At 36.8% G+C, this 19,724-nt stretch overlaps 1 protein-coding gene across 1 annotated transcript in view; it reads left to right on the forward strand.

Annotated features, from left to right (window-relative positions):
• Positions 1 to 19,724, forward strand: part of LOC145283716 (actin-interacting protein 1-like) — a 153,371-nt gene that overhangs the window by 73,597 nt on the left and 60,050 nt on the right. Inside the window, exon 3 of the mRNA XM_080132752.1 lies at positions 14,665 to 14,755. Within this exon, the coding sequence (XP_079988878.1) occupies positions 14,665 to 14,755 (91 nt within the window). The remainder of the gene's footprint in view (positions 1 to 14,664; positions 14,756 to 19,724) is intronic.

The raw sequence follows: 19,724 nt of genomic DNA on the forward strand, positions 1-19,724 counted from the left end.
AGCAAGGTCTGGACTATAGGGAGGGTGAGGAACTGCCTTGATACCCATCTTGGTCAAATAGTCTGTGACAAGGATGGAGTTGTGGACTAGTGCAATGTCCTGCTGGAAATGCCAGCGACCCAATTTGAAGAGTGCTGGCTCTTTCAGAGGGAATCTCTTCTTGAACTCCCTTAAAACGTGAATATAATATTCTTTGTTGACTGTCTGTCCAGTAGGAACTCAGTGCATGTAGATCATACCCTTGCTTTCAAAAAAAGCGGACCATAAGTTTCTGGGTGGATTTGCTCTGTCTGGGCTTCTTGGGTCATGGAGGACCAATATGCTTCTACTGGGAATTCTGTCTCTTGGTCATAGCAGATCGCCAGAGCATGAAGAACTGCAGGATCTAAATTGATTAGCTTGACCATCTCTCTGCTATCATGCCATCTATTTTCTGACCTTCTTTGAGCACTCTTGAGACAAACTTTTTGCAAATCTTCCGCATTTTCAGTACACTGACATCAAACTGTTGACTTATTGTCTCTATAGACGCACGACAATCCTTATCCATGAAATTATTTATTCGGCTAATGAACTCTGGTCTTCTGACTTCCTTACTCTTCCCACATCTCTCATCATCCCTCACAAATTCCCTGCCTTCCTTGATCTTATGTCATTCAAAAACTTATGCTTGATTCATGCAAGATGGTCTAAAAGCAGTCTGAAGTATTCCATATGTTTCCGTGGCATTTTTTCCAAATTAAAAACAGAATTTTATTGTATATCATTCTTCTAAAGTGTTCTCATGTCCAGATAGCATTTTTGAAATCCACCAGCTGTGACAATCAGGCTTTAGTAGGGTGTATTCCAATTCTTGCTAAAGCTGTTTATTCAAATCTGCAGTCATAAAAATTGGTCAGTCATCTCATAAGATGTATAGCAATAGCATGAATTTTCAAGACTCTATGACAATTTTAAATGCCTGTACGAAAAAGTCTGGGAAATTATTGAAGGCATCTTTATAATGTTTTAAGTAGCGAACTTTGCGAATCAATAGTGAGCAGACAAAGCCTTCTTGTACCACATAAAAGTGAAGGAGACAGAGACACATTGCAAGTTGCTATTGGTTGAATGTACGCCTATTGAGAACAACATGATTCTTTTTTTTTTTAAGGTGATGAGGAATTCCATCTATATATATGAAAGGCAAAAGTGGTGTGCACTGTTTTGTATGTCTAAGAAAGGCTTTTTTCGGGGGGGTGGGGTGGGGGTCTCGATCATGTTACTTTTTTTTTTTTTTTTTTTTTTTTTTTTATAGAACTTTCCTTATACTTCCTAGATGATAATATCTATGATTTGCGAATGGACGTCATCTCTACATTTATTTCGATCAACTTTTATAAAATTCCCTTTATTCCGTTCTTTCGTGTGTTTGTTGGTCTTTTTCGTATAAATAAAGCTAAACTAATGGAAATTGTCTCGCCTGGTCTTCATGACTGAGACATCTTGAAAGCAATTAGCTTTGATTAATGTGGAGAAAACCATTCATATCAAACAATTGCTAATCATTTGAGAGTTCCTTCTTTTCTGGGGAGCTTCGTTTCCCCAACATCGTGGGGAAACAAATAAATGAAACGGTGGAAAGCTGAACTGGCCTTCAGCCAACGTTCATTTTTGCGCCTGCGTGAACTCATTCACTTAGCAAGTTATGGATTGACATCAGTTAATTTGACCGCTTTTCACTTCCTGTGCCATTATAGCGTAGTGGTAAGATGCCAGGTTTTCTTCCACTTTCTTTTCCGCCTTCGCATCACAGGTTCGAGCCTGCCTGTCTAACACTTTTTTTTTGTGCTCAACATGCACCGATCCTGGATATGACCTAAAACTATATTCGATGGTGAGGCCCCAGCTTGCGGGCCTTGGGGAGTGTGGAGCCACCCTTTAATTGCCATTGCTCCCAGGTCCACTCTGACCCGGAGTGGTAGTACCTGTTAGGGTCCCAACTATGGGTTAAATAGAATCCGACTTAAAAAAACAAATATACCCCATTAAAAATCGTTCCTCCAAATAACTAGATTCGGCATTAAATAACCTGAAAAAGGTTGATATGCCGTAAAACAAAAACAACAACCAATCAACATACACCTCCAAACACTCGGCAATGCCGGGTACCCCTGCTAGTGGATATATAAAGTTCTACTGCCCTAGCGTTACATACCTTATCTAATATATTGCATATGCATTCAGAGATGACATTTAGGATATTTACGGTAGAACGAGATTGTCTAAATTCATACCTTTGGTCAGAAGTTTAGCATATTCGAGATGGTGGACTATCGCTAGATTGATTAATAATTAAAAAATTTTAGCGAAGAATAAGAGGAGACTTATGGGGGCCATATTTATTCAGGTTAATTCATTAACCGGTAGTTTTAAAAGCTGGTATCAAAGAGGCAATTTTCCAGCCATCAGAGAAGCAAGATTTGGTAAAACATTTGTTATAGAGTTTGCGGCTAACTCAGTTGAGCATTTCTCTTTTACTATAGCACTTTGGTCCACCTGCTTTAGGGGTGTCATTTTTTTCTTTTTTTTTTTCTGCCTGTTGTACAAGTATTTTAATGGTGAATGCTCTGATGAGCTACAAGCCCTTGTACCCCCTTGACAAACCTGTCAAGAAGCAAAATTCCACCCCTACAGAGTGGAGATCCCTAGATGTAAGAAAGCCTTCTACTCTAATAGTTTCTTCCCCAGAACTGCTAGACTTTAGAACTCCCTTCTGGGTTCCTGCTTTCCCAACTGTACTGGCATTCAGAAGTTCAAGTATAATGTGAACAGATATCTCGCCGCTCAACTCCCTACATAGTATCCCTGCAACTTACGTCCCCGATAGTAGCCGCCCTACATCAAAGTGGCACTGTGCCTTGTCCGGGGTGAAAATGGAATAAAGAAAAAATATCTTCAACATAAAAAAGGGTGATGATCAGATTCTCTAATGTTGGACGTTAGGGAAGAAGTGATTGGTGGACTTTAAAGTGGGTGTGTTCCAAAGGCGGATATTTTGACTCTTATTATTCGTGACCTTTTATCAATAACCTCTCTGATAAAATCACATCCGAGATGTGTATATTTGCTAATGATATTATGCTCTATTCTTGACGTATGGGCAAATCGACCATGCATGTATCCAAGTTAATAGCTTTATCGTTAGAAAATGACCTCCACTCTCTAGTAGAATGTGGCCAAAAATGAATTGCTACGTTCAATTCTACAAGGGCTCTTTTCATTTATTAATTATAAGAAACTTTCCGAACACGGAATGCCATATTAATTTATTTCTATTTCGGACTATTATTCTCATCTTTATTAGTTGTTGTTTTCATCTGGAATCGTAGAGATTCAACGTCTCTATCAACTGCGCCAATCCTACCCAAAGCGTGCCAGAGGTTTACGTGGCCAAAAACGTGGTGAGACGACAACAACTACGGATGGCAGTGATTGCTGAGAATGCAGTTAGGAGATTCGAAGTTCCTATCCGTCGCAGTTACCACCTAACGAAGGCCAGAGGAATAATTGGCCGAAACGTGAAAAACAACAACTAATAAAGATGAAAAACAACAACTAATAAAGATGAGAATAATAGTCCGAAATAAAAATAAATTAATATATATAATGTTCATCTCAAAAATGAATTCCAATTAAAGAATAATATATGTACGGAATGCCATGTCTGTCTAACAGGGCACTGTGGAGAGTTGAGCAGCGAGACATTACATTTAAACTTCTGAAGATTAATACAGGCAGGGAAGCAGGAAATAGAGAGAGAATTCCAAGGTCTAGCAATCAGTAGCAAGGGAAGAAACTAATTAAAAAAAATAAATAAAAAATAAATGATTAAAGCATTTGATAAAAAAAAAATATGTGACATTCGTTTTTGTAAATTTCCAAATTAAAATTAGAAAATAGTGCTTAATTTAGATTTATACATTCTCATTTTCTCAGAAAATTAAAATCCGGACAGAACTTATGGGTTAATCTAATAGATAAAAAAAAAAAAAAAAATGTGTCACTTGTAAATTTCTACTAAAAGTTTTGAAATGTGTAAGTAATTGCTTTAATTTAGTCATTGTCCGTGAAGTACAAAGTAGAACTTTTTTTTTTTGTCCCATTTTTATCTGATGATTACATTAACAACAGCAGCCTCTACATGAGTGGCACTCCTTATTTGGCTTGGTTGCCGAGTTTCAAGAACAGGTCAGAGGGTAAACTGTAAGGAGGGAAGATTCTAGCAAGGGATGACAAGGTGGGGATGGGGGGGAGGTGTGTGAGAGTAATTGACAGAGAAATGCATGTCGTTGTTGGATTTATCTTTATGCTAATACCCAGAAAACACTATCTTTGCTCATCTAAGCAAATATATCTATCTGTAGCTATGGGTTTTGTTTGATAAAGAAAGATAATATTAGGAGTGGCCAACCTATGGTTCTTGTGCCAGTAGTGGCACACTTTAAATCCTAGAAATAATAACCGAAATAGTAAGGTTTTATATACAACATAAAAAGAGATTGGAATCTTAGGAAGATCTCCATCATTCCAATAATTATAGAAATGAACCAAACTCCTGAAAAAGAATTAAAATAAAAAAAAGTACCTGGAAAATATATCTGGTTAACAAAGTGCAAGACGGATACAAACAGTTGTACTTGAAGGGACGGTTAGAATATTAAAACGATCTTTCGATTAGAATGTATGAAGGAGTGTGTAAATGTCTGGCATTCAGTAGGATGTTTTTTTTTTTTTTTACATAGGCATCACCACATTATCAAGGCCAAGAGGCCACTCAAGGATAAGGGTTAAAGAGTGTACAGTAGAAATTGGACAATATAGTAATCATTAGTAATGAAAATTTGGTAAATTTGATAACTTATATGGAACGGCTCATCAAGAACTTATTTACGTTAGACTTGAAGACAACCATATTGTGGTCAGCCGGGAAGCAGGAAAACGGAAGACAATTCCACAGGCGTGCAGTTCTAAGAAAGAAGCTTTGTTCATGGAATCTACGTTTAGGTTTAGGCACAGATAAAGAGTGGGGGGAATTATTGATAGTGTTTACAGCTAGACGAGTGTTTCTTGTGAAAGTTTGGCGAGGGGGAACCATAGATTGAAGCTCAGTCGAACACTTTCCATGAAAATAACGATACATCAGAGACAAACTCGCAACATCTCTTCTGTGAAATAGAGGTTGCAAGGAAGAGAAAAGGACATCTCCTACGAGGCTACGAAGTCTATTTTGAACCCTATCAAGGTAGGCCAAGTCCTTTCTAGCAGCTCCTGCCCAGATGTGGCAACAGTATTCCATCCTTGGACGTACCTGGCTCTTATATAGATAGAGAATAGCATCAGCAGTGAGATATCTACCGGATCGATAGAAAGATCCCACCATTTTTCCAGCGGCCTTGGCAACAGATTTGATGTACGTGTTCCATTTAAGATCAGGAGTAATGGTCAAGCCAAGAAGCTTGTCAAAACTTGAGGCCTCCTGAAGACGAGAGCCATTCATTTCAATTGATGCCAGATGTGGATCAGAATGTTGATGATGTAAAGAGAGAAGCTTGGTTTTAGATGCATTAAAAGTAACCAGCCACTCCTTACCCCATTGTACTACGTGCTCAAGATCAGAGGAGAGAGAATTAGAGAGAACTTGGTCGTTTACTGTCTTAGATGTGCTATGCTACCATAAATGGTAGTGTCGTCAGCATAGATGTCTACAAATGATGTAAGGATGTGATTTGGAAGATCATTAATGTAGATCAGGAAAAGAGTTGGGCCCAGGATCGACCCCTGAGGGACACCGGCATTAATACTGTGAGCTTCTGATTTTTGCCCCTCAACTACTACTCTTATGAACCTATCAGAAAGAAATGATTTAATAATTGAGAAGACATATCCAGCTATACCATAGCTAGAGATCTTATGAAGTAAACCTTTATGTCATACCCTATCAAAAGCCTTAGATATGTCAAGAGCAATTGCCCTAGAAAGTTTGCCTCCGTCAAGAGATTTGCTAATCCTATGAGATATAACTGTAAGCACATCTGCTGTAGATCTAGCAGAACGGAAACCATGTCACTAAGAAGGTTATTTTTGTTGAGATGGTTGATTACTTCTGTATTTAACACAGATTCCAGCAACTTACTCATGACGCACAGGAGACTTATTGGCCTGTACTGAGAGGGGGATGAGCGATCACCTGAATTCTTAAATACAGGGCATACTGATGAAATTTTCCAGGGAGATGGGAAACTATTCTCCTTAAGACAACGTTTAAACAGTTTTGTAAGTATGGGCGCTAGTTCAGGTTGAAGCTTTTTGAGTACTATAATTGGAATACCGTCAGGGCCAGTTGCTTTACTGGAATCAAGGTTTTTGATTAGCTTGGCAACATCACGTACAGACATACGTATATCATAGCGTGTTTTCTGATACAGGTTATGGGCTATAGAGGTTTATCAGGTTTGTGTCTAACTCTCTGACTCCATAGAAATAAATAAAAAAAACATTTTAAGAGTGAATAAAAAAAGGCAACTTTATTTGCTATTTGGGAGGTATATAGAGAAGGTTCGTTTTGTGGCAGAAGAGAATGTTCGTGAAATGTGTGTGAGAAAATCAACAGAAAAAATGTTCATTGGGTTATACTTATCGGTTTAGGTGGGAACAAAGTTGGTTTGAATTTACTTCGGTGTCTTCCTTTTCTGGTTTTTGTGAACGCAGTGTTTAGTCATTCAAGGCGTTCGGGCCATAACATGGGGCCAGTACGTCGTTTTTGACTTTCATAACCTTTTCGGGGCTCCTCCGGCCGCGTGGAAAATCAACCATCCTTTTTTTTTCTTCTTCTTCAAAACCCCAGCAAAAAACGCGCCAAAAACCAAACTTCCTTTTTCCACCGGAAGTCCCGCATCTTCCAGTCCGCAGTCAATTTTTATCAATCCCCACAATGTCCATCTCCAGCTAAAATAGAATAAGAAAAAAAAAATGTAGAGTGTGAACCACCTGACCTCCAGTTATAAGGTTCTGCTGAGGAATGGCTACTATACACTGCAACACAAAAGTGTAAATAAATATCTCCACTGGTCCATCTGTAAAAAGTTGAATATCGAATGCAGCAGCATGTTTATCAGAAACAACAGTTGGGAATAAGTCATACACCATCCACTATGACTAGTATGACTATGCAATTCCTATAGCTATGAAACAGAGTTGTTAAACCTGGCATAATGATACGGAACAACAAGGAGAAAGTAGCAAACCTCATTGAAGTCAATGTCCCTAATGATGCTGGCTTAAACATGACAGAGTGAGAAGATAACGAAACACCAAAGTCTTATGTATGACATGAAAAAGAAACTGGAATTTTGGGAAGATCTTTATCATTTCAGTAATTATAGGAGCAACCGTGTTCATGAATAAGAATTATAAAAAAAAAAATACGTAGGGAGTTGGGCAGCAAGATGTCTGTTCACGTTACACTTGAACTTCTACATGTCAGTACAGTTGGGGAAACGGGGACCCGGAAGGGAATTCCAAAGTCTAGCAGTTGTGGGGAAGAAACTACTTGAGTAGAAAGCGAAAGCCCTCTTACACCTAGGGATCTCTACTGTGTAGGGGTGGGATTTAGCTGCTTGTCGAGTTTGTCAGGAGTATTTACGTTGAGGGGGTACAAGTACTTGCAGTTCGTCAGAGCATTCACCATTAAAATACTTGTAGAACAGATAGTGATGCAACATTTCGTCGATGGGACAAAGGTTGAAGCTTAGATGACAGTTCAGGACCTATCAGGTTGGCGACTCTCTTTTGAACCTTGTCTATGAGCGAGAGTCTAATAGCAGATGCACTAGCCCAAATATGACATTTGTATTATTATTTATCGGACTACTGTTCTCATCTTGAGTGTGATTTTCACAACGTTTCGGTCGATGTAACCTCCGACGTTCTTCAGGTGTATCTTGTCGAACTCAGGAATGTTTCTGTCGAACTTGGGAATTTGGATGGAATTTCGAGCGGAACCCTTTATTTACTTCACAGGGGTAGCGTGCTCTTGTTCCATCAGCCATGTTCGACAGAAACACTCCCCGAGTTCGACAAGATACACCTGAAAAGGTCGGAGGTTACATCGACCGAAACGTTGTGAAAATCACACTCAAGATGAGAACAGTAGGTAGTCCGATGAATAATAATACAAATGAGAAAATATGCCAAGAAAAAAAAAAAATTAACTGGATTCTAGAAGAAAAAGTACAAGCATTCAAGTTATTGCTAAAATAGAATTTGTCAGAGATAAATTCTAATCCAAAAGATCAATTATTTTGTTTTCAGTTTGTTTTGTGTGCTTCTATTAGTTTATATGGACAACATTTTAAACTATATTTTTTATTTTATGGAATCCTTTGAGAAGAGGTTCCATAATTTGTGTATTCATTTTTTTTTTTTTTTTTTTTGCGAACTCTTATCTTCATCTTTATACTTGTTGTTGTTTTTTCACCATCCTCTGGCCTTCATTAGGTGGTTAATCACGACGGGATAGGAATGCTAAGTCTTGTAACTGCATTTCCAGTAATTTCTACCTTTCATGTGATGGAGTGAGACAACAACAACAACTATGGAAGGCAGTAATTACTGGGGATACACTTACAATACCCAGCATTCCTATCCCATCACGGCTAACCACATGAAGAAAGGCAGAGGATGAGTTGGCCGAAACGGGGTGAAACAACCGCAACTCTGAAGATGAGGATAACAGTCTGTAGAACAATTAATACACAAAAATTTTTTAACTTTTTATATTTTTAATTGTTATAACTGTGAATGTGCGTCTGTGTGCATTCCATGCACAGGTTGTCATCATCCGCTTATTGTGCTAGTTCAGATTCATTGCTTGATTCAAACATTGGTTGCAATGTTAATTGTGTGCTAACGAATCTTACGCCAAACAAAATTACAACTCCAGTTTATAACAAGTCACAAAGTTTTATTTTTTATTTTTTTACGGCTACAATGATAATTCAATTACTTATGCAGAATACAAACTGTGCTGAATTAATATTATTGCAATAGAACCCCGGGATACGGCATTAATCCGTTTTGGGGTTTGGATTGTAAGGTGAAATTGCTGTATAGCGGGGCCTAAGCAAAATTTTATACAATACATATTCAAAATTAGTAACAAAATACAATACAGTATATAATACACATGTATATAATCAAATAACATAAATAACATCATAAAGGGTGGCAAATACCGTAACTGGGGGCTGGAAAAACATTGTATTCCACATCGTAACCTGAAAAAATTGTATCCCGGGGTCACCGTATCCTGGGGTTCTACTGTATTTAGAAATCGGTTGGACAGGGGAAAGGCATTTTTTAAGTATTTTATACTTTCACCTAACAATGTAATAAACAAGGGGTATCGTAAATATTCAGTTTAGCTTGAAAATCCCATAAAAAAAATAAAAATAGCATGTTCAGTAAACTGCATAAGTACCTTTTATTTCTTCTACTGAACAAGAGACTTGCAAATAAGAATTTTTAGCTTGATCCAATCCAAACAAAAGTCAGACCAAATGCAATCAGATAGGTTGTTCTTGAGAACAATTGAAAACCTAAGCTATTCTCTATCTCTACAAATCTATCTAGATTTCTTTCTGATCGAAGCTTGCGAGTAACTCTTGATCGAGTATCTACATTTTCTTTTCCTATCGATGCCGCTGTTCTGCAGGGATCTATTCTAGGTCTTTATATAAATGACCTTCAAGAGAATATTATTCAGAAAATGAACGTTTATGCTGATGACACCACCATCTATTCTGATATTGTTTCCCGTCCATCTTTCTCAAATCATTTATTTATTTGTGGACTGTTATCCTCATCTTCAAAGTTGTTTCATGATGTTTTAGTCAACTATTCCTGTAGCCTTTGTCAGGTGGTTAACCGCGACGGGATAGGAATGCCGAGTCTCTTAACTGTATCCTCAGTAAATTCTGCTTTTTATAGTTGTTGGCCAACTAATCCTCTGGCCGGCTTTGAGTAGGATTAAAACCACTATCTTCAGATAATGCTCACCTGAAACCATGGAGATTCAACATCTCTATCCACTGCGCCATAGGATACAGATAAAAGACTCAGCATTCGTATCCCATTGTGGTTAATTACCTGACAAAGGCCAGAGGAATAGTTGACCGAAATGTTGTGAAACAACTATAAAGATGAGGATAACAGTCCTCAAATAAATAAATATACAAGTTACTCATCTCAAAGGATTCCAATTATTAAATAATTTGTCAGATCAGTTGAAATATGAAGTTGATCTAGTAGTTGATTTGGGTTCTATTATGGATTGGGGTACAAAATGGCTTGTTTTGTTTAATCCTGTTCTCAGCTATTGTCTTTCAATTGCAGGTGTGTCCTTTTTCTTCCTGAGATTCTTATGGATGGCTCTGCTCTTGACGAGAAATTGACTCTAATTCTTGTTTTTTTTCTCATCAAAGTTTTCTTACAGTCCATATATTAAATCCATTGCTAGTTCTACTTCTAAAATCTATTCTCTATTGTCCTAAACACCTTCTCACACCCGAGGCTGTTCTCTATTTCTACAAATCTACTATAAAGACCATGTATGGACTACTGTTGTTATATTTGGGCTGGTGAATCTGTGTCCCATTTAAAGTGTCTTGATAAATTGCAGAAACGTAATTTGATTGACCCTACATTTTATTTTTTCCTGCAACCTCTCTCACAAACGTGATGTTGCTAGTCTAAGTCTTTTCTACAAATACTAATATGGCATGTGTTCCTCGGAATTGTCTGATCTATTCCCTGCTTCCTTTGTTCCAGCTCGTTTGACTCGTTAGTTTAGAGGTCTTCATCGATTCGCTGTTTTAATACATAATTATAATACAGTTTCCTAAACCAGTAGCTTCTTTTAAGGACTACAAGGTTGTGGAACCCTCTTCCTGCTCACTGTTTTCGTTCTACCTTCAAGTTTGTTTTTTTTAAGACTTAGGTCAATAGGCATCTCATCTTTAAGGATATCACATACCCATACAAAGTTCTCTATTGAAGTGGCGAGTTGTGCCAGCTGTCTGTTGTTTTGCAGTTGGAAGGTTCTTGATAGCAAAATGTAGAGTTGGAAGTGTGGCATCATTACCTCTTGTTTTTTTTTTTTTTTTTTTTTTCTTACCACAAGCTATTTCGGTTAACTACTTGTTTGTAGACCAAAATAATGGAGAAGATGTTGAACAGTGACATGCTGAAAACTTTCAGTGGAGGAGGAGATCTAATGGCCTGGTTGGCAAAAGTGAAAATGATGGCAAAATTGCAGAAGATTCACGAGATTGCAAGCTTTATGTTCTTGTTTTTGGAAGATAATGTCTTAGTACTGTATTTCAAGTTAATGTGCTTTCATTCTTGTTCACTCTTATATCAAGTTGCTTCATGCTTTGTCTTGAGTAATTTCCATAAAAAGAAAACAACTGAACTTCTCTACCCCCTCTGATATATATATATATATATATATATATATATATATTTATAGATATTCGGGTCCTTTGTGGTAGAGGTTGTCTGGTTCATGCTGACCATTTATTTGAGGATGGCGAGAATCTATTAAATGTTTTATATAGGAGTTATGTTGTTCTACAGCATATCAACCCTTTTCGGGTTATTCAATACCGAATCCAGTCATTTTGGGAAAATGCTTTTATGCTTCAAGTTCTTTATATCTTTAGATGTCTATCTCGTGGAAAATTGTTGCTTTTGCTTATGACTTTGTGAGCATGATTGAGTTTCGCAAAGGCAAAGGAAAATAAAAAAACAATAACATCAATGTTTGGTGCATTTTAGGTCAATAAGCTAGTATCTTCAGACAGCCTGATCTGGTAGATAGCGGAATGACGACTGAACTAAGAAGTGGTCGAAGGAGAGGAATTAAGGAAGTGGTAGTATGAGCAGTGCAAAAGGACGTAAATGAATGACATAAAGGAAAAGGTTGAAGTTATAGTAGCAGCAGCATTAGTGTAAGATGTAAGTTGATGACGTAAATAAAGAAGAAAATGAGAGATACACATGATGATAATGTTTGTCCATCGCTTGCGAAGATGTCCGTGATCATGCAATTGTCTTGTGGGTTCAAAGATGGCTTGTTAAACCAATTCGAGCTCTGAAGTATTTCCCATGTGTTGGACACCGGTGGGATAATTCTGTGTCAGATGTTGATTGCGCTGTCTTTTCTTATGTCATGTTTTCTCTTGCATTCTTCATTGTGTGCGGATTCAACAATTGTAGCCTCTTTGTGAGTTGCGTCACGCCAGGAATATCTGTCTTGATGGAACATCTAAAAGACATTAGTTTTTCCCATGAGTTACAATACAAACTGAACTGTTTGAGGAAGACCTTCAGATTGTCCTTGAACTGTTTCTGCTGTCCTCCTGCAGGTCTTTATCCTTTGAACAGTTCATTGTAAAGAATGTGTTTTGGTAGCCTTGAATTAACTATGTAAATGTATTCACTAATGTACGATGTAAAAGCAAATAAACACGGACAACTGGAGTAAGGTCGAAGAGCATTTATTTAACACGTGCGTACCGCTCGCGCTATATATTTCGAAAGTCCTTTTTACACTGTTTCCGGTACGGAAGTTATCTCTCTGTTGTGGAGAGTGTTCAAGGGACACAACTGGGTAAAGTTAACAATACTTCCCCCCTTTTCTTATCTTTTAGATGACCACTGAAAAAGAAAGAAAAAAAAAATGTTAAATATCAGTTTCTTTGGGTTCAGATGCGAACTCAAGTATCTTAAATGAAGGGACTCCCTTCTTGGTTAAGCAGTCAGCTACCTGTCTATTGCTAGGTATCCAAGAGAACTCTATTTCTTTTCTTTCCAGCATTTCTCTCAAAATAGCCATCTCAATATGAAGCCTTTTATCTAGTATTTGTGTGGATGAATTCACGGAGTCAAAGTGACAGGAATTGTCTGTTTTGCAGATTATTTTTATATTTTTGGATTCATCCTTTAATTGCAGTATTTCTAATAGTAGTTTCCTATAAAATAGACAGGCCTCCGACATGTCAACCATGGCTAGGGTTTCAGCAGCCAGTGTGCTTTTGACCACTCTTCTAATGCGCTTGGACTTCCAGGTTATTGGTGTATATTTGTGGTTATTGCCAACTGAAAAGATTATGTAACCACCTTGAGATTCTCCGTCTGTCAGGTTGGTGAATAAGGCATCACTGTAGGCAACAATCTTGAGATGATTGAGATCTCCTAAGTCAGGAATATCTACCTGGGATTTTTCTTTCTTGGCTTTCTTTACTACTCTATTGGCATGTTTTATACATTCCACATTGCTTTGTTTGAAGATGTAACTTAATGCACTGACATTGTAGCTGAGATCAGGTCTAGTCTGGGTAGCCAGCCAATTAAGTTGGCCGATAACTTGCCTGATTTCAGAAATTACCGCTGTGGATATTTTGTCGTTAATATTCCTGCCAGTTTCCACTGGGATATTTTTCAATTTCTTTACTCATTCTGTTTGAGTTTAATATTTTCCCCATTCTGTTTGATGTCTAATGCAATTTCTTCAGATTTAACTGCAAATACTTGACGGATTTTGCCAATAACTTTTCTATGAAAAATCTGACCCTGCAAAGCAAAAATCATCCACATGTGTAGCAATTATACCTTGCAATTTGTTTTCGAAATGCCATGTAAATATAGCCTGATCATATTTTGAAGCTATAGCTCCTGACTTCATCAATTCCTCCCTGAGTGTGAGATACCAGGACCTAGAGGCATCGGTCAAGCCATATGCACATTTGGAGAGTTTCCAAATATAGCGTTGGGGTACATTAGCTTCTTTGGGAGGATTCAGATAAACCAGTCGGTCCAACTTCTTGCTTTGCAGAAATGCTGTTTTGATATCCATGGATTTACATGCCCAATGGTTGGATGCCATTATAGCTAATGCTATGCATAAACCTTCTTTGGAGCATGTAGGAGAATCATTTCTTAGATTTTCAGCATCTTTATCCTAAAAACCTCGAGCAACGAGTCTGGCTTTGAATGTTTGTTGGTTATTGGAATTTTTGCTTGTGTAAATCCATCTGGTGGATATTTTTGGTTGTCCTTGATCCGGTACTTGAACATAGACTTTATTTTTAACACAGCTCTGAAGTTCCTTTTGTTTAGCTTCCTCTAGTTTCAGGCTATTAGTGGCAGAGGTGATCTTTACTTCTTCCTCAGTGCAGGAATCATGGTGGTCTTCATTTCCTTTAGTCTCATCGGTTTGCCAATCGGAATATATTTATGTTCTAAATTTCAAACAAGTAAAATATTTGTTTATTTTCCTAATATTACGTTGTGATTTGGCTTTCAAGCGCACTAGATGCGTACTTTATTTTATTCAAATTAAATCAACATTTCTATATGGTACTCGCATCCTTGACGATAAATGTTTTTTGTTTTTTTCGTGATCCTTTGTATTTTGGTAAAATATTGAATTTCTGTTGGCATTGTAGAATCGTATATTTCTATTTCCTTGTGCATGTTCTTTTACCCATGAAATCTTTGTTTAGTAAATTACATTGTATAAGTCTTAAAAATGCAATAACTCAGTTTTGTCTCTTTTTCTAGAACCCTTCTAAATGTGATATTTACACAGAACATTCGGTGAATGTTAGTGTGGCTCAATATTCACCAAGTGGGTTTTATATTGCTTCTGGAGGTAAGCAAAACATTTTTATTTGACTCTTCATTTTTCCTTTTTTTCATTTTCTTTTTTTCTTTCACTTTTTTCTTTTTTTCACCATTTCTGAACCTATTTTCACCCTTTTTCAACCTTTTTTCACCCCTTTTTCTTTTTTTCACCTCTTTTTCCTTTTTCAACCCTTTTTCCTTGTTTCGCCCTTTTTCCTTTCTTTTCAACCTTTTTCCTTTCTTTTCAACCTTTTTCCTTTCTTTTCAACCTTTTCCATTCTTTTCAACCTTTTTCCTTTTTTTTTTCTCGCCCGTTTTCTTTTTATTTTTTCACCCGTTTTCCTTTTTTTCTTGCCCATTTTCTTTTTATTTTTCACCCGTTTTTTTTTTTTTTTTCACCTGTTTTCCTTTTTTTTTTTTTTCGCTCGTTTTCCTTTATTTCTCGCCCGTTTTCCTTCTTTTTTCTTGCCCGGTTTCTTTTTTTTTTTTTTTTTCCCGTTTTCCTTTTGTTTTTTCACCTGTTTTCCTTTTTTTTTTCGCCCGTTTTCCTTTTTTTTTTCACCTGTTTGTCTTTCTTTTTAACACTTATTTTCCTTTTTCACCCTTTTCATTTTTCTGTTTCTCTTTTTTTTCTTTTTTTTCTTTTTTCTCCCTTTTCCCATTTCTTTTCTGAGCCTCGACATTGAACTGTCAAATTACTTGCTGCTTATAGTTGAATGGTATGAATACACAAACCCCACAAAATTAATATTATTTTTCTCCATCAACCACTTCTCAGTTCAGTTACTGTTCCTCTATCAGATCAGGCTGTCTGAAGATACTGGTTTCCTGACCTAAAATGCATCAATCATTGGGATAATTGCCAATTCAGACAAAAGGTTTGTGTTGAGTTTAATAAAAGGCATTTTTTTTTTTATGCTTAAAACAATGAAAAAAATGTGACAGACGGGAGTTATTCAATAATTTGTTAAAAGGGGGGAAAAAACACGAAAATAGGATTAGGAAGCAAAGTACACTTTGCTATGACCAAGCAAATGTATTGATCAATAAACTTCGAATGTAGAAGAAAGCATTCTGTATAGAAATCAGACAGCCTGGCAGTCATTATTTAGGTTTAAATGTGTAGTAGATGACAGAAAAATGATAGTATTAAAGATGAAACGCCAACAGTGTTTAGTCAAACATAATCTCATTAACAACAAACATTGGTGTTTTGAGAGATTGACTTCTTGTAAATCATCATATAGAGAGAAGCAGCTTACCGGGGTGGGGGGGGGGGGGAAAGAAAAGACAAAAAGAAATTTTGGAAGGGAACAAAGCAAAGGCATATTTTCTGGAAACATGCATCGGAAAATGGTCTAATGGCTAGCAGTAAAATTATTAGCATTTAAAACTTTTGGTTCTAAAGCTATAATAGTTAATAAAAATGCTGAAAATTTAACTCTATTTTATAGATAACTAGCATTTCAGCCCGGCGTTGCCCGGGTGTTTGGAGGTGTATGCTGAGCAAAAAAAAAAAAGAGTAAATTTTTTTTTAATTTGACCCCTATTATGACCCCTTAAAATTTATAGTTTCGGGCTCAAATCACTTTATTAAGTTAGATCCAGGTTCAAGGAACCTATATCTAAAATTTCAAGTGTCTAGACCCAAAATTGTCGGAGGAGTTTGGTAGAGTTCTTAAAGGTCAAATGGTTGAAATTTGACCCCTTAACAGGCAAATTTCTGGCTGACACCCGTCACATCGATTTTCCCAAATCTCAGTACCCGGTATTTCAAATTTCGAGTCTATAGACTAAAAATTGAAAGAGTTATTGCGTAGGGAAATGTACACAGACAGACAGACAGACAGACAGACACGTTCACTTTTATAGATATATAGACTAGCAGGCCGCCCAGCGTCGCCTGTTTGCAAAATATGCATAAATATAGGTAAATTAATCCTAAATGTTTATTTATTATAAACAGAAATACCATAGGTATTAAGCGTAATATTAAATTCCTTTAAAAATGAAGTAAAAAAAAAAAAAAAAAAAAACTGGAAGAAATCGAAATCTGTGCATGCGAGTATTATGTTTTTTCTAAACAGTTCACTTCTTGTAAATAAAAAAAAAAAAATGATACCTGAGCTGAGATTGAAGCGAAAACCTAAAGACAGTGAGTCAAGTACGATAACTATTAGGTCATCTTGACACGTTCTTTACAAAGTGTTTTCAAACGTACTTATTCTTAACATAAGCAATCTGCCATGTAAACGATTCACGTGTGTGCATTTGTGAAACAGTTGACTCACAGGTAAAAATCTGATCACCCCCCCTCCCCACCATGTGCCAATTTTTCAATTTTGACCCCTTACCATCCCTTTTTTTCTGGATGAAAACTGATTAAAAAGTTTTTCAGATATCTGAATATCCTGTATGCAAAATTTCAAATCTATAGATAGAAAATTTGTCGAGCATATAGGTTGAGAAGTGTCCACACACACACACACACACTTTTAAAGATATAGATTTGGACAGAATAGCAGTATAGAAAAAGGAATTTTAGCTTAATACACAATAAACTTATTTCAATGATAATTCTGAATTTATATTGATAACCAGTTATTGAATTCAAGAAACATTAATTTTTATTTTGATTATTAAAGTTAACAAAAACCATATGAGCCATAGCTACTAAAACTCATAAGGAACAATAAAATCAAAGAAAATAACTACTCATCTTGTATGACTTGTTACCCCCCCCCCCTTTTTATATACAATCCTATGATCAGACAATATGTAGTCAGTGCTAAAAATAGATAATTTCATTGCTATATTGTAGATTAGAATTAATCTTAAAATTCTCCTTGAATTTTTTTTGTTTTTTTTTTTTGAGTAAGCATATATTATTTCTTTTTGACTGCTTGTCACCATGGCATGCGCCGGAGTTGGCATATGTGTAATAATAGGTCAGCCATTTTTAATTTTCTTTGATTGAAAGACAGATTGATAATTATGTGTCTTTCAATTAAAGAGCAGAGATTTGCTGGATGACAGCCGATATTTATAAGAGCAACTGCTCAGTATTTATTATATTTAGTTTTTAATCAGTAATCCAAAGTCATATACTTAATCTGTACAAATATTAAAGGTATGGGGTCATTACTCTTTGTTTTCCAGATAAAAAATATTATCAAATGCGAGCAGATCCTGTGGAAAATTCCAAGAAAAATAATTACATTTTATACTCTGACATCAGAAATATTTTTTTTTGTATATTTAGTGGAGTTCATATTTTAATGTAACTATTAAAAAGACGTTTTAAAATGGAAAATAAATAACTACCTGATATGTTAGGTCGGAAAATAAAATTAAAATGAAAAGCTCGGAGATGTGGGTTCTTCACCCTTTTTTTTTTTTTTTAAAGTAATCATCATCATCATGACGGGCTCCTTGCCCGGACCAATGTGACTCTTCCTCTCCAGAGTTTCCTGTCTTCCATCAGTTGCCACAGATCTTCAGGTTCACAGTTGGCGTCGTGTGCTATTTGTTGGATGTACGTGGATCTAGGTTGTCCTTGCGCGTCCGGGTTGTGGAGTCCATAGCAATACATCATGCCATAAAGTTGCTGCTTCGTGGGATGATTTTGCCAAGATATATTTAATATTGTTCTTAGCATACGGGTGTATATGCTGTCTAGTTTTCTTTCCAATCTTTTGGTGAGTGTCCAGGTTGTAGCACCTTAAACAAGGACAGACTCTACCACTGCCCTGAAGAACTGCCTTTTCAGTTTGTCAGCCAGTCCCAAAGTCCATACTGAATGTAGCCCATCCAATGCGGTCCATGCTTTTGAAATGTGAATTCCGATATCTCTCTTTGTGGAAACTATGTTGCTGCCCAGATACGTAAACTCAGCGATTTCTTTCAGTGTTGATCCAACCAAAGCCCTGATCTCTCCCTTCACATTTAAAGTCATAAACTTTGTCTTATCCGCATTTGTGTGGAGACCAATGTCATTTGCGTACTTTTCTAGCTTGTGTAACAGTGTTTGTACATCAGCAGTGTTGTTCGCGAACAAAGCAATATCGTCTGCATAATCTGCATCAGTTATGTGTGCTGATTGATGACGTCTGTTTCTGGATTCATTTAGTGTGAAGCCTAGCGTGTTGTGTATATCAACAGAGGTGCGAAGTATAAAGTTAAGACAGACAATGAAAAGAAAAGGGGCAAGAGTATCTCCTTGTAGAACCCCGGTGCGGATGTCGAAAAATTCAGTGTCCCCATCTGGAGACCTGACCATTGCTTGAGTGTGCTCATATAGCATCATGATAGCATTAATGACTTCATTTGGAATGCCATATGCTTTTAATATGCTGGCCATTTTTCCTCTATGTACGGAGTCGAATGCTTTGGAGAAATCTACAAAGATCATGACTGCCTCAATGTTTTTTGCTTTGACTCCTTCAGTCAGTCTCCTAACAGTAAGTATTTGACTAGTAGTAGAGCGATTCTTTCTAAATCCATTTTGGTTCTTCCTGAATACTTCTTCGATCTTTGGTTGGATACGGTTGAGAAGCATGGCATTGTAGATTTTTGCTGCAATTGGAGTAAGTGTTATTCCTCTGTAGTTGCTTGGTATGCTTAGGTCACCCTTCTTGGGGAAGGGAAGTATGCATCCTTCCCTCCATATATTAATAATTTTTTGATTATATACAGAATTGCATGAATTAAGAAGTATGTCATTGAAACCACCTGTCTTCCATACTTCAGGAGGTATGTTATCTAAGCCAGCAGCTTTACGATTCTTGGTTTTCTTTAGTACATTTAGAAGTTCCTCCATTGCAAAATCACCCTTCTCAATATCGAGTTCCTGTACAACAATCGGCTGAATTGGTTGGTCTGTCACTTCTGGTTTGTTTCCGAGTAGCTTTTCAAAATGTGCTTTCCATTTCGAACGTGCATTTTCCAGAGTGTTTGCCTTTAACTTAGCTTTGGCAGGTCGTTTGCGCCCAGATATC

The sequence above is a fragment of the Euprymna scolopes genome, chromosome 8 (assembly GCF_053919585.1).
Source record: "Euprymna scolopes isolate OS-2025 chromosome 8, ASM5391958v1, whole genome shotgun sequence".
Taxonomy (NCBI): domain Eukaryota; kingdom Metazoa; phylum Mollusca; class Cephalopoda; order Sepiida; family Sepiolidae; genus Euprymna; species Euprymna scolopes.